The sequence below is a fragment of the Lissotriton vulgaris genome, chromosome 7, assembly GCF_964263255.1.
Source record: "Lissotriton vulgaris chromosome 7, aLisVul1.2, whole genome shotgun sequence".
NCBI classification, from domain to species: Eukaryota; Metazoa; Chordata; class Amphibia; order Caudata; family Salamandridae; genus Lissotriton; species Lissotriton vulgaris.
In genome coordinates, this window is record NC_141695.1 from 1,296,229,120 (window position 1) to 1,296,242,998 (window position 13,879).

At 43.6% G+C, this 13,879-nt stretch overlaps 1 protein-coding gene across 3 annotated transcripts in view; it reads right to left on the bottom strand.

Annotated features, from left to right (window-relative positions):
• LOC147703529 (dnaJ homolog subfamily A member 4-like) overlaps positions 1-13,879 on the bottom strand; it is a 104,326-nt gene that overhangs the window by 27,662 nt on the left and 62,785 nt on the right. For all 3 annotated transcript variants that reach the window (XM_086931900.1, XM_086931901.1, XM_086931899.1), the window contains exons 2-5: positions 10,014-10,152; positions 4,086-4,266; positions 3,080-3,184; positions 1,246-1,473 (exon numbers count right to left, since the gene is read on the bottom strand). In XM_086931900.1, coding sequence (XP_086788026.1) covers positions 1,246-1,473; positions 3,080-3,184; positions 4,086-4,266; positions 10,014-10,145 — 646 coding nt within the window. In that variant the 5' untranslated portion in view covers positions 10,146-10,152. The remainder of the gene's footprint in view (positions 1-1,245; positions 1,474-3,079; positions 3,185-4,085; positions 4,267-10,013; positions 10,153-13,879) is intronic.

Consider the following 13,879-nt stretch of genomic DNA (forward strand, 5'->3'; position numbering starts at 1 on the left):
CCCTTTTTCTCCTTCTACGACATAGTAGATGAAATTAGATGATGAGAAACCTCAAATCTTAGTCAAAATACTTTTGAAGTAAAGAGTTTGAGCAGAGCTCAAAGGAGACTCCCTAGCACAACGTGCGGCAGAAAAATCTGAGGGGCAGAAGGTTCTCAAGGGTTCTAGAGGGTGAGGAGCTCTGATTGGTTCAGGGAAAAGTTTGGGCCTTTTTACATAACAAAGGCTATGGGTTGCAAAAGGGAAACGGGCCTAGGCCTCTTTTCAGTTTGCTATACTACTAAGCACTGCTTTTTTATATACCGGAGACTCCCGTCTCGACGACGGGGAATGATTCAGGCATGTGAATCTATGAAAGTTCCAATACTGGAGTAATGTAATTTTAAGACTAGACCAATTAACAAAAGAAGTTGGTTATGCTCTTCGGATAGTAAAAATCCACATTTTATCACTTTACTGCAATATTCACAATCAGTAGCCAGGGAATTATATTCACTTTTGCTAATCATAAACAGTTGGGACCCAGCATTTCCCCCACATTTCTTTTTACTAAGAAATGAGCAAATATAGTGATGTATGGTATAGGGTCCTTACCATGCAGTGGAACCTGCATTTTATTGGACAGTTTATCAGTCCAATAAGTCCAATAATGGGGCGTTTGTATGAGTTTCTGGGACACCTCAACTTGTGCAGGTGCTATGAAAAAGTGTGGGTTTTACACCATTTGTTCTCATCTTTGCCAAAAAGGACACTACCCACCCCATGTTTTGCCACAGAATGCCTCCTAGTCGCGTTTACAAGAAAATGTTGTGATAGTGTAGGTACTGAGCGGGTGGTGGGGCGTGGGTGAGAGGCAACGCAGGCAGTCTTGGAATGGATGTGTCACTTACCTAAAAGAGTAATTTACTTTATACTTGAACAGCCTCCACATTTGTTTCTGATCATTTCTTTTGGTTACCACAGATATGTTTAGATACTGTTAAACAAAGTGTTGTTGTGGTAACAAGATTCGATTTTTACGGGTAAAAAAAAGTGTTAGAACACACATCTTGAAACAAAAGGCAGGACAAGCGGATTAGCCATCCCTGAACCTGTTGCATTTTGCATAATTTGGCTTTTGCTTCATGTTTGTTTTGCTTCTTCTTCATTGGTACACTCTCAAAGAAGATCTTTAGATACAGGAGAAACCAACATAGGTAACAGTAAATAAAAATATAAAACACTATATGGACAAAGTAAAAATACCTTTATCTATGTGGACTTCAAGGATCTTTTTTTCCCGGTTAACCTTCCTCCCATTACAGGTTTTGCACCGGTCCTTTGGGTTAATGCGTTCCCCTTGGCCCCGACACTCTGAACACATGGTCTGAATCTGCTGCATCATGCCTGGTCCAAGTTGCTGGATGTGAACCTCAATTCCTCGACCTTTGCAAACACTGCACTTCTCTACGGCTCCTTTCTTCCCTCCTCGCCCTATGGAAACAAAGTTTAATTCATATGAATCTTTGAACAAAAGATTCCAAGGCAAGTTTAAAATCTCGGCTATGAACACATTTGGACACAGTGACAATTTCACCTGGTAGACAAAAAAGCTCATCTAACTTGAATGAGGAACATTCACCCTTCTCAACCACACATTTACTAGGCATTACTCATTAGAAGAGGACCCTAAATGGGACTATGCTTAGTGGTCAGGCAGCGTCAAGGAATATCTTTGGTTAAGACTTTGAATAGTTTAGTACACTGTTATACAGATTGTACTATACTAGTATTTGCTATGAGGGATATGTTTGCTACTCTATTCTGCGTTTAGGACTATAAGTGAGGATCCTACGATGCAGAAGGAATGTTCATTATAATTACAGTTCATCACATAAATCCTCCCTGAAGTCACAAAGTTTGGCATGCTTCTTAATTTGCTTGGGGTGCATGCTTCTGCAGGACTCCCAAGACTTAACATTGTGATCTGACCCAAAGCACTAGAGATAGAGGTCATGGGGGGGTCCATGAAATACACTTGTTCCTCGTAGTCCCTACAGGGTTTTAACCCTGAACATTTGGGCGATGACATACCTGTCCTGCACCGTAGAATTTCTAAATAGATGAAAAGAAGGTGTGGAGATGCCCTTGGGAGAGCAAAGTGTTGGATCTGCATCAATGGTGCAGAAAAAAATGGAACTGACGTCAGGGCTCCCGAGGGGGAGTGGCTTTTCTAGGATATACCTATCATTGCACTACTTTTATAAAGGTACAGTGGGACTTCCATCTCGATGACAGGCATGTGAGTCTATGAAAGTTACAATACTGGAGTAAGTATAGTTTTCCACCATTCACTCCACTGATGTAGTGAATGCATTGTAAATGGATACACAGGGCTTTCCAATGTCATTTTCTAGAGTTGAGGGGGCTCAATCCTGTGATCAGTCTCTAGTCTGCTTTTCAGATGTTTATCTAGACTGTCCAAAATTGATTTGGGACGGCTATTAAGCGACTGGATCGCTACATTGATCAGTCTTGAGAAAGTGGTTTAAAAAAAAGAAAATCTTACTGATTAAAAAGGATTGATCTCTGCCACCCAAGCCATTTTTTTGGGGGGGCGTGAAAAATGTGAATTGTCACATTTGTAAGCGTGTGGTGGTTGGTAGTTGTGTTGGTACTGTTATTAGCAGTGCTGACAGGGTCAATGGGTGGTGCAAGCTGCAGTGGTCTTCTAACGAAGGCCCTTGAATTTATTTTTATATTTCTTTTTACAAATTAAGCACGGCCTTGCCGAGGTCAGTGTTGGGGCTGGTCAGTCCTTTCAAGGAGCATTATATTGTGGAAGCATCTATACCCTCCTAAAATTGTAATCCATAATAACATTCAAGGTTTAAAGGTGCAGTTACAGCACGTGAGCAGTTACAGGGATTGTGGTGGAGGGTCTGACATAAAAGCAGATTTGGACACTAGTGAGGGTAGGCTCCTTAAATCACAAATGGTTCTGGAACACTAGAATCTAATCTTTGCTACTTAAGTAAGGCTAGCAACAACTAGTCTCAGCTTATTCCATTCGGAAGCAAACAAATACCAAATACTTTACCTTCACATTTATCACAAATGACATTCTTCTGAAGAGCCAATTTCCTTGTAGCTCCATTATACAGATCTTCCAGTGTCACGGACAGCTGATGAACAACATTCTTGCCTTAAAGAGACACAGTAATCAAGTTTAAGATTTTCGTTACAGGCAGTGCAATAGATGAGATTATACTAAACACATACCAAGGACTTCTTTTGGATGATTCATAATTAACACCTTCCATCAGACATGTGAAAAGCGTATAGGTGCAACACAGTTTCCAGACTATCTTCTCTAAGCAGACTAGAATTTCTGGCCTGGACATATATACAAGTTATTATATATCTCCAAGTGTAATATATATTTCACTTAGATATATATGAACACCACCCACTTGCGACATCGAGCAAGTATCAGCTTTGTTAGCAGTGAATAACGATGTACTTTGCAGAATGACAATGGAACATTAAAGACATAATTAAGCACCTCCCTTGAAATGGGGATATCAGTATAAAGAGAGAAAAAAAATAAAGACTAGCAGCAGTGGTCGAAGAGATAGAATTTAACCACATTGCTTTGAGGCTATTGGGTTCGATAAAGGTGCAAACAATATAATCATGCACTTTAAGTATGTGCTTCTTTCTAACAACCATCTGCACACAAAAAACCCACACACATTCAATATAGTGGAGATTTGAACAATGGGGGGGAAATTATAGTGGACTGCGACCACAGTGGTACAAGCCTACACAAGTCATTATTTTGTCACAACATTGTTTGGGAATAAACGGTTACCTCAATTCAGCTGTTTGATACTGAAAAAAAGAGAAAATTCTAGGGGTTTGAAACATTTCTATAACTACTAAGGAAATTCTGTAAGGTTGTTTAAGATGATCTAGAAATACCGCACCCCTGTTACGTAGTTGTCCCTGCAAGACTATTGAGTGGGGAGTTTAAAACTATATTCTGTAATTGGCAAACTATACTTACAAGTGCTGATACTTGTCTAAAACGAGTTAAAACATACCTCGTTTCTCTCTATTCATCCGACTTCCACCACCAAAGAACATATCGAAGATATCCATCGGTGAGGAGAAGCCACCTCCACCAATGCCTCCTTCTTTAATAGCCTGCTCCCCTCCCTGGTCATAGAGGTCTCGCTTCTTCGGATCGGAAAGGACTTCATAGGCCTGGGATATAAGTTTGAACTTTGGAGACAGATGAACAGGAGGTTGAGTGGCTGAGGCTGGACTTCTTTAAAAGTAACTTCAAGTTTAATTGAAATGTATACTCACACCCGCCTGAACGTTTATTATGAATGCAAAGGCAGTCTACTTTTGCATCCATGATCAGAGTATAGTGTATTCTGCTGGAGTTCAGAAATGAACAGCTTCTTAGGTCACAGGAACCAGACTGCCACAAACAACTCCTTTCAGGTTTTCAATTCTTACTGGGCACAGTAGACTAAATGAGAAATCTACGCATCTGCTAATGTTTGGTCAAAAACAACCCATGCCAATCTATTCAGCGCCTCTTTATGCTCCACGATTTGCTGTAAACAATTTCAGGGACTAGACAACCTACAATAAGGTAAAATGTTATGCAGGTAGACTTAAATATCAGCAGGATAGTCTTTAAATGCAACGCACCTACCTAGCCCATATCAGCCCATATCATGTCTCACAACCCTTTAAAGGTCTGCGTCCTAAAAAAAAAAACGGATTGGGCGGGGGCGGGGGGGGGGGCGGATGGGGGGGGGGGGGGGTTAGAAGAGGCCCTAGTCTTCTGACCTGCTGACCATCTGTGTCTTCTTTGCTTTCTCACTTTAAATGCCCAAAGTATGCCCAGACGTGGGTCCCAGGCTCATGGAATCAAGCTAACCTGGCTGATGAGGCGTGGTGCCTGAAACCGGTCCCAGGATGCTTGTTTCCGGTTCAGGGAGGACCTGGCTTTGCATTTCGGGCTGGACTGTTCCCCTGAGGAATAGGGTCAAGACTGATTTGGGGTGGAATGATGGATTTAACCCAGACCTCTTGACTGGGGGGTGAACGTTTGATTTTCTCTTTATTCCATCCATCATCTGTGTCTTTTGCAAAAATATCAGGTGGGCAGCCATGACAATCATTACGGACTATGGTGAACCCCATATTGTATCACCCGTCTATCCACGCATTTTTAATGTACTTCTGCCACATGTAGCAACAGGTCGACTAATCCGCATATCAGGGCATAAAATTGATTCATGGCAGTCTGTAATCAAGGCTGCAACAACTGTAGGTAATTAGACTCATATTGGGCTTCAGTGTGCTCATTTCAGAATAGACAAACTTAACCTGTACTTTAACACCAACTTAAAACAAGCATTGGCAAGCCACCTTGATGGGTAAATATAACTATTTTTGTTTACAAAATAACAATATAGGATCGTGGGTGATGCAACGGAGGAGCAGATGGGGGAGGATTGGAAAGAAGTACACATTGGAGACAGCAACACAAAGCATATGGTTTCAGGGGGGGCACAGAAACGAGAAAGCAAATTGAAGCACGAAAATGTGGATATTTCGCAGGGATGAAGCACACGAGGGAGAGAAGGAAAAACATGCACTTTTGTTAAGTGCTTAACCAAAAAGAAAAAAGTAGTTCCCTTAAAGTGAAAAGAAGAAGGATTCAAATCAGTTCAAAGGATGGTAAAAAGGCTATACTGAGGGTGGGACATAAGAGGAGGCAAGCTATCGAGTCAGACAAAAAGGAAGTATGACAAAGATAACCAATGGGCGTTGCGTCAACCCAAAATGGGCCTTTTGCAACTAGACAGCTAGCACTGTCTGGCAGACACAATCTAAGAAATAGCGCATAACCAGCCCACTTTTGACATGCAGTCGACCTCCAGTTCCAGACGAGAGCTGCAACAGACTGAAAACTTAAAAGACAAAATGAGATGGCTATATAGTTCCTGGAGAACACAAATTCTCACAAAGATTCAGTGCATTACTAGAATTCTGACAACAAAAATCACAGAATTACACTCATGCATGAAAAAGATCCAATATGGCACCGATGAAAGATACTACCTTGAAAAAACAGATGCCTTATTTACCCCAAAATAGTCACTCATGTTAAGGTGAACAAGCCTTCCAAAAAAGACTTCTGTCTTCCAATGCAAAAGTTGTACTAGGGGCATATATAGGGAATCGCGGTATAGGTAGCGATATGATATTTTTATAGTGCAAACCTAGCAAAAAGACACAGCAACCCTGTAAATGAGTAAATACAAGAATGTAGTGAACAAGTAACAGGAATGGAAGCTGGGTTGTCAACAGTTAATGGACTGTAAAGTATGCCCTTTTTAAAAGGAGAAGTCTCCAGAGGCTTCCTTAAGTGCAGCTGCATGGAGGCGGCCCTGATGAATATAGGGAAGTCGTTTAAGATCCTGGGTGCTTTTTTTGTTCTACAGTTTAACGTAATCTGGTTGCATGCGTACCAAGAACCACCACAGACAGGGAGCTTATTAGAGGGGAGAAATATGATCAAATGTCTTCAAGCCCAGGATGCGATGTGCTGCAGAGTGTAGGATATTTACAACAAGGGGTGGTGAGGGACAGAGTCTCTGAATTAAGCAGAAAGCTCTCACCCAGTCAAGAGATCAGGGCTAGATCCAACACCGTTTTTTAGCTCACTGCACCATCCCAGTTTCAGAACCTGGCTGTATGCAAATTAGTCTGTTCCTGTCCCAGTGAATGATGGGAACAGGGCAAACCAAACTACAAAAGCCAATTCTTACACTGGGAAGGAAACAAGCTCCCGGGGACCGGTTTCTGGCATTACAGCCGTCTTCGGCCCGGTTTGCTTGAATCCTGATGGTGCAATGAGCAAGGGTCTCACATCTGAGAATACCCTTCCACGCTTAGGGTGGACAAAAATATTTACAACAAGGGGTGGTGAGGGACAGAGTCTCTGAATTAAGCAGAAAGCTCTCACCCAGTCAAGAGTGGTGAGAGTCGGGAGCTTGTTTCCTTCCCAGTGTAAGAATTGGCTTTTGTAGTTTGGTTTGCCCTGTTCCCATCATGCACTGGGACAGGAACAGACTAATTTGCATACAGCCAGGTTCTGAAACTGGGATGGTGCAGTGAGCTAAAAAACGGTGTTGGATCTAGCCCTGATCTCTTGACTGGGTAAGAGTGGTCTGCTTAATTCAGACACTCTGTTCATCACCACCCACTTTCTGAATCGTTTTTGGCCACTATAGGTGTGGCAGGGTATACTCAGACATGAGTCCCTTTCTCACTGCACCATCAGGATTCAAGCAAGCCGGGCCGAAGACGGCTGAAATGCCAGAAACCGGTCCCCGGTAGCTTGTCTCCTTTCTGGTGAAGAATTGGCTTGCTAGTTTAGTCTGCCCTGTTCCCATGATGCACTGGGCCAGGGACAGACTGATTTGCATATAGCCAGGTTCTGAGCTGGGATGGTGCAGTGAGATAAATAACGGTGATGGATCAAGCCCTGATCTTTGGACTGGGTAAGAGTGGTCTGCTTAATTCAGACACTCTGTTCATCACCACCCCCTTTTCTGAATCGTTTTTGGCCACTATAGGTGTGGCAGGGTATACTCAGACATGAGTCCCTTTCTCACTGCACCATCAGGATTCAAGCAAGCCGGGCCGAAGACGGCTGAAATGCCAGAAACCGGTCCCCGGTAGCTTGTCTCCTTTCTGGTGAAGAATTGGCTTGGTAGTTTAGTCTGCCCTGTTCCCATGATGCACTGGGCCAGGGACAGACTGATTTGCATATAGCCAGGTTCTGAGCTGGGATGGTGCAGTGAGATAAATAACGGTGATGGATCAAGCCCTGATCTTTGGACTGGGTAAGAGTGGTCTGCTTAATTCAGACACTCTGTTCATCACCACCCCTTTTCTGAATCGCAGAGTGTAGGAGGCACAAAAGTCTGGCAGGCCATTGAGTAGAGCCGCCATCCAGATGCAACAGTACCACTATGAAGTTATTTTTTGTTAGTCAAGCAAAACTACTTCATATTCCCAGCATACTGGTATTAAAATCCAAAGAGTATTATGGTCAGACAGGTAAATTGCACATCAAACATCGTCTATGTGATCAAGTTTGCTGTACTTCTCTTACAACACAATTATTGGAAAAATGAAAAAACCAGGGGAGTAGCATTAGAAAAACTGTATGCCAAAAATCAACACTTGAAATGGTTTTCAAGTGCTGGCTAAACTGGGTCTCCAACCTAAGGGGAGCTAAGCTGACAACATTGCTCTCCAGAACTCACCATTGAACCCACCATCGCCCCCCCCCCCCCCCCCCCCACTCAGACACATGTGGAATAGCTTTTATGTATACTTCAACCAACATAAACCACCATGAAACACAAATCTCTGAGGCTTAAATAATTAGTCCCCTAAAAGAGACATACTCGCATAAGATTGCTGTATTATACTAGTAGTTGCATACAGTCATTGTATATTTTACACTAATAGATGCATACTGTTAATTGTATATTTTGTATTATTGTATTCTTTTTCTTTCCCCTTAAGATATATTTTGCAGTTTATTGTATAACAGGTGACTAATTTTAAGGTGGTTCCTACAGCCTTAAGTCTACTCTAAAAAGTGTTTGCCATAAATCTCAGAATGTAATACCTAGAATGTCATGTTACCACATTAAACTCAACCATCAATGTATTATGTCCTTTATTAATTTTATGTTAGTAATAGGTGTATGTCTTTATTGTTTGTGCTTTATTATGTGTTTTGCTTTTTATGAAAACAACCCCCCCCCCACAGTCCAGTCTGACTTCTCGCCCCTCCTCGGCACTCCGGTTCGTTGCAGGTCCGGGGCCTCATTTGTGCAAATAAATCAGCACTTTGATCGGCTCGGGTGTGCGAAGGTAGACTCCTTGTCTTGTCCCAGGTAACTGTACATCTATACTGTGCACCTCGCATTCACTGCATGTCCCCTCTTTAAATCTTCTCCCCTCCATTGTATGATCTTCTTTACGGATTTGCATTCCCTGGTTCAAGGAATCCTAAAACTAAACTAGGTACATCAAGCTAGGCGGCCCATCGGCCTTTGCCCGAGGGTCCTGTGGAAAAGGCCAGCTGGTGGACCATTTTGTTTTCATTTGCAAATAAAAGCCCAACATTTGCCTGGACCACCTTGCAATAGGTCTCACATTTGCGAGAGTTTAAGGTACTAGCATTGTAAAGGACAATGCTTTTTATTTAGGTTTTCTAAACCGAAAGATAAATAAAAGGCATTGCCATTTACAATACCAATAGCTCAAACTCATCTACAAGCAAGACCGATTGCAATGCAAATGCCTGTTATTCTAGTTACCGCTGTGCAAGGGACAGCGCTGCTTCAGAGAAAAGCTCTCAAAACAAAGGATTCTTCCAGTACCATGCACTGGAAGGTAGAGAAATTGATGCAATTCGAAGGGTCAATGGTAGTACACGGAGTGAAGGTGTGACATCTTGACTAGCTTTGACTAAAAGAACTGTGAGTGTTTCTGTCAGTGGTTTGCCAGACTGGACAGTGCATGCTCCCTCCATCCATCCACTCCTAAAGGCAACTCCCATCGTCCTTAGCCTACTATGAAGGTGCTCCTGTGTCCCCCAAATGGCAGTCCAGCCCCTGAATGGGACTATTCATGAGCCCTCCAAGATTCGCCAGGGGGCTACGAAGCCCATCTTGTCACAAGGATACAAAGAAACAGAGCATATCTTAGCCCACAGCCCGTCACATAATGAAGGGAATCATGGTGCGATTCCTATTGACTGAGATGCGCACCATAAACTTATCTTAGCCCTGTCTCACCAGGTTTCTGTGGTCATTCTCCCAATATCCCCCACCCCTAATTCCCTTTACCAAACAAGAAAACACAAGTAAGCCATTCACTCACAACCACTGTAAATTGTGTCATTGAGTAGAATTTACCTTTTCTCCCTCATTAGGGTTTTTGTCAGGATGGTACTTCAGTGCCAACTTCCTGTATGCCTTCTTTATTTCATCAGCACTGGATTGGGGCTTGACCCCTAGAATGTCGTAGTACCCAGTTTCTTTCACCATCTTGAGTCTGCACAAATGCAAAAGTGGAGTCAAACAAGGGGTTTCAGATCCGTGTAGTCAAAATATCAGCTCTCAATATCCCCAGAAGTTACATCCTTTGGAGGCCCTTACTTTATCTTAGCTAACTAGTTTCTAAAACAACTTACAAATAGGGGCGCTTTTATTTATCTCTTTGGAACAGAGTGAAAGGCAACGCACTGTATTTGCAGCCATGTTGAGTCTCGGTAGGATTTAGTAACACACTTAAAGTGCATTAGGTAGAAAGTAGATTTACTGCACTAAACGCATCCACATGAGCTAAGGGTAGCCCTCCAACAGGTATACCTGTGAGTTGCTCTTTCATGTGCAGCCCAGCCTAAGTTAGATGCTTTTGCATGGATGAATTAACATTTGTATACCAACATTGAAAAGGGTGTATTGAAGATGAAATAGCCATGTTTGGAGAAACATGGTTGAACTTCCAAAGTATATTTGAGATTAGATTTTAGGGATACATCATGTGGCACAAGGGAAGCTTTATTACTCAGATTATAACATTAGTGCCAGAGGTATTCCAGCTAGGGCTGGTATGAAATACCCATGTAGAGGCATTCCAAGTTGATAAACCTTGTTTGCATTCCTGCTGGCAACCCTGCCTACAAGGTAGCCACTAATGTAATCTTGTCTTTTGTGGTCACTATACAACATGAGCTATATATAGTAGTAGCTCAGTATGATTTCCATTGAACATAAGTAGCACTTGTTACAGAAAATGTTGGGGACCCTGCTTTTGAAACAAATTGCTCTTAGTTCTCTTTTAAGCTACCATCATCTACAGACCCTAAAGCTCATTGGAGGAGAGCGGAAGGAGCAGGATACAGGAGACGACGAGGCAGCGAACACCCGGCGAGATCAGTGCGGGCAGGTGAGTCAGCTTGTGGTCCCTGCCCGCGGCCGGCCGTGTCTCCCGCACTGCCTCTCTCCGGTCTTTCTTTTTTTTTTTCTCGCCCCATCTTCACGGCACTTGTGACCTGACATCCGGTGCGCCTCCCGCCGACCCGTGAGAGTGCGAGGGGTAGAACAGCAGGGTGCAGGTTACTGGAGAGCGGCGCGAGGCTCATCGCTCCTACCCACTCTGCTGCCCCTGTGCACCCTGCCCCCCACAAACCCCTGCCTCATTAACTTCAACTACCCTCCACCTCCGCAGCTTTCATCAAACCGGCACTCTGAGAGACGGAAAGCTAGGCAGTACTGAGGGGAACGGAGGGGGGCCTGGAAAAAAAAACCACAAAAAAAACCACAATAAAAAAGGGGAGCATTAATAGAGGGCGAACAGTGGGCTAACAGTCAAACATTCAACAGCAGGCAAATGAACAAAAACACCTAAAAGTCCGAAAGCCCACCACTTATCTCCCTCAACAAGGGTATCACAACCTCGCAGCTTTGCCACTGAGAAGCACAAAAGTGCAGAAAGAACAGCGCAAAGCTCGCAATGAGGTCAGGCAAAGCCAGGAGACCAACAGATGACGTCCCGGTCAAACGGCGCATGGCCAACAAGAGAAAACTTAACAGACACAGACAGATTCAGATGCTGTGCTATCAGAACAAGGAGAGACCCTACTACTAGACCAGACGCCAGAAATGACGGAAAAAATAGTCTCTAATACCAGCAAAACAGACAGAACGAACGCTCAACCAAAAATGTATTCCATTTTCTCATTTCTGAGAGAACCTGGCTCCTAACTAAGCTCTTCAAACAACAATCTTAAGGGACTGCCCTCCCCAATGGAACCGGAAGGGAGTCTGCAAAGTAATCGTTCTGAAGCCGCTGTATACAAGGAGGGCAGCAAAGCATGGAATTTTGACATACCAAAAGAACATAGCGCACAACCAGATATTCCCAAAGAAAGCGACGGCAGAGAAGACAACATCATGATCACAGATACTATCAACAAAAGGGGTCATCCCCTGGAGCCTAACATTGTAATCCACGTAACCTTTCAGCACCAATTCACAGCAAGAGGTGCCAAGAATAGCTACGAGGAGATAAACATCATGAGCAAAATAGATCCACTAGGAGCAATTGAGCAAAAAAAAACAACCAAGCAAGATTCGGAGTCCCCAAAGGAGACGGATTCAACAAATAAAACAGAACCCAACCAAGGGAAAAACACTAGCACCGTGAGGACGGCTCAGACTCAGGCCATACATCGGGAACCAGACAGCAACCTGACGATTCAGCAAAGCCAAGAACATGCCCATATGGGGCGGGTCAGCGAGACAGAATCAACGACGGAAGGTGAGGAAACTGAAGCCACCAAAGATATGGAAAAAAAAAAATCGCAATAACTGCACCAGCCCATCTGGGGTGGGCAAGTGAGGCAGAAAAAAACACAGGGAAGGGAGCCTATAGAAGCTATTGAACTCACTGGAAAAACCAGCACAATCGATACAACTCAGGCTCTAAACCTACTGGTATCTTCTAACCCTGAAGAGAACTCCCAGCTAACAACAGAAGAGTGGGATAGACTGGTAGCATCATACTCACCTGCTACCTTTCAGCCCGACCACAACACAACAGAGAGCAAGCAAGACCACGAGAAGAATCCACCAAATCGACAGTCTCCCAAAAAGTGCTGAAGTTCTTTGGTCTTCCTTCCTAAACGCACTGCAACTATCCATAAAGGCCATGCAGTACCACTCGGAAAAAATGGACATCCAACTATCCCTCCTAAACTTCTTGGCCATACACGTAGCCAAAATTGACAACAAGCTGGCAGACATGAACAGTATGATAAAGAGGGTGCAAGCAGAAACCAAAATAGAGCAGCCGAGTTGTGCATGCCATTCAATAGTGGACAAACTCATCACCATCCCTCAACTCCTGGGAGGAATCCTGGCGGACCTAAAACAGGAAAAACAACCCCAAGTACCCAGGAACCGGAAAAGAGGGCGACAATCAACATCTCACACGCCCCAGAGAACATCTGGCTACCCCAAACTTACAGAACTTTTTAACTACACCAACCAGTCGAAGAGATGAATCCGAGCAAAATAGCACAACAGGGCTAGAAGCCAACAAATCGACCTACACGGACGCCCTAGGGAAAACCTCATGGCAGCCTCCCGCTAATCAAAGGAGCAAAGACCTGGCACAAAAAAAAAACATACTCTGGAGACTTGCAAAGGCCAGAACCTGACATAGCGATAACTACTCACAATGATTCCATCAGAAAGGAAAGCAAGGAAGAAGTCAGGGCAGAAAACAAAAGACCATGAAAACAAAAAAAGGAAAGGAAGAAAAAAAGACAACCAACACAAAAACATTCTTCCACAGTTCAACCACGGTCCCGGACATAGTAGCAGTAGAAGCATCAGAAGAAGCAGCAGACGAAACAGAGAGCCCGCTTAAGATCATAAAAACACCACCGGCCAGGAAGATGGACAAACCAACACAAAGCGAAAAACCCACCAAACAAAAATCAAGGAGGGGTGGATCAGCAGATAGAAGCTAGGGCTCACCCTTGAAACAAGACTCGAGAGCAATACCCAATATGACACATTGGGAAAATCTGGGGGAGGACCAAAAATCCTGGGAAGATCTGGGGGAGGACCCAAAACCCGACAAAAGTCACAATAGCCCACAGTTTGAAATGGGCATAAAAGACCACAATAAAAGGGTGATCGGGGGAGCGGAAGCCGATAGCAGCACCATACTGTTCATTCCAGATTACAAGTCAAGAGGGAGAGGAGAT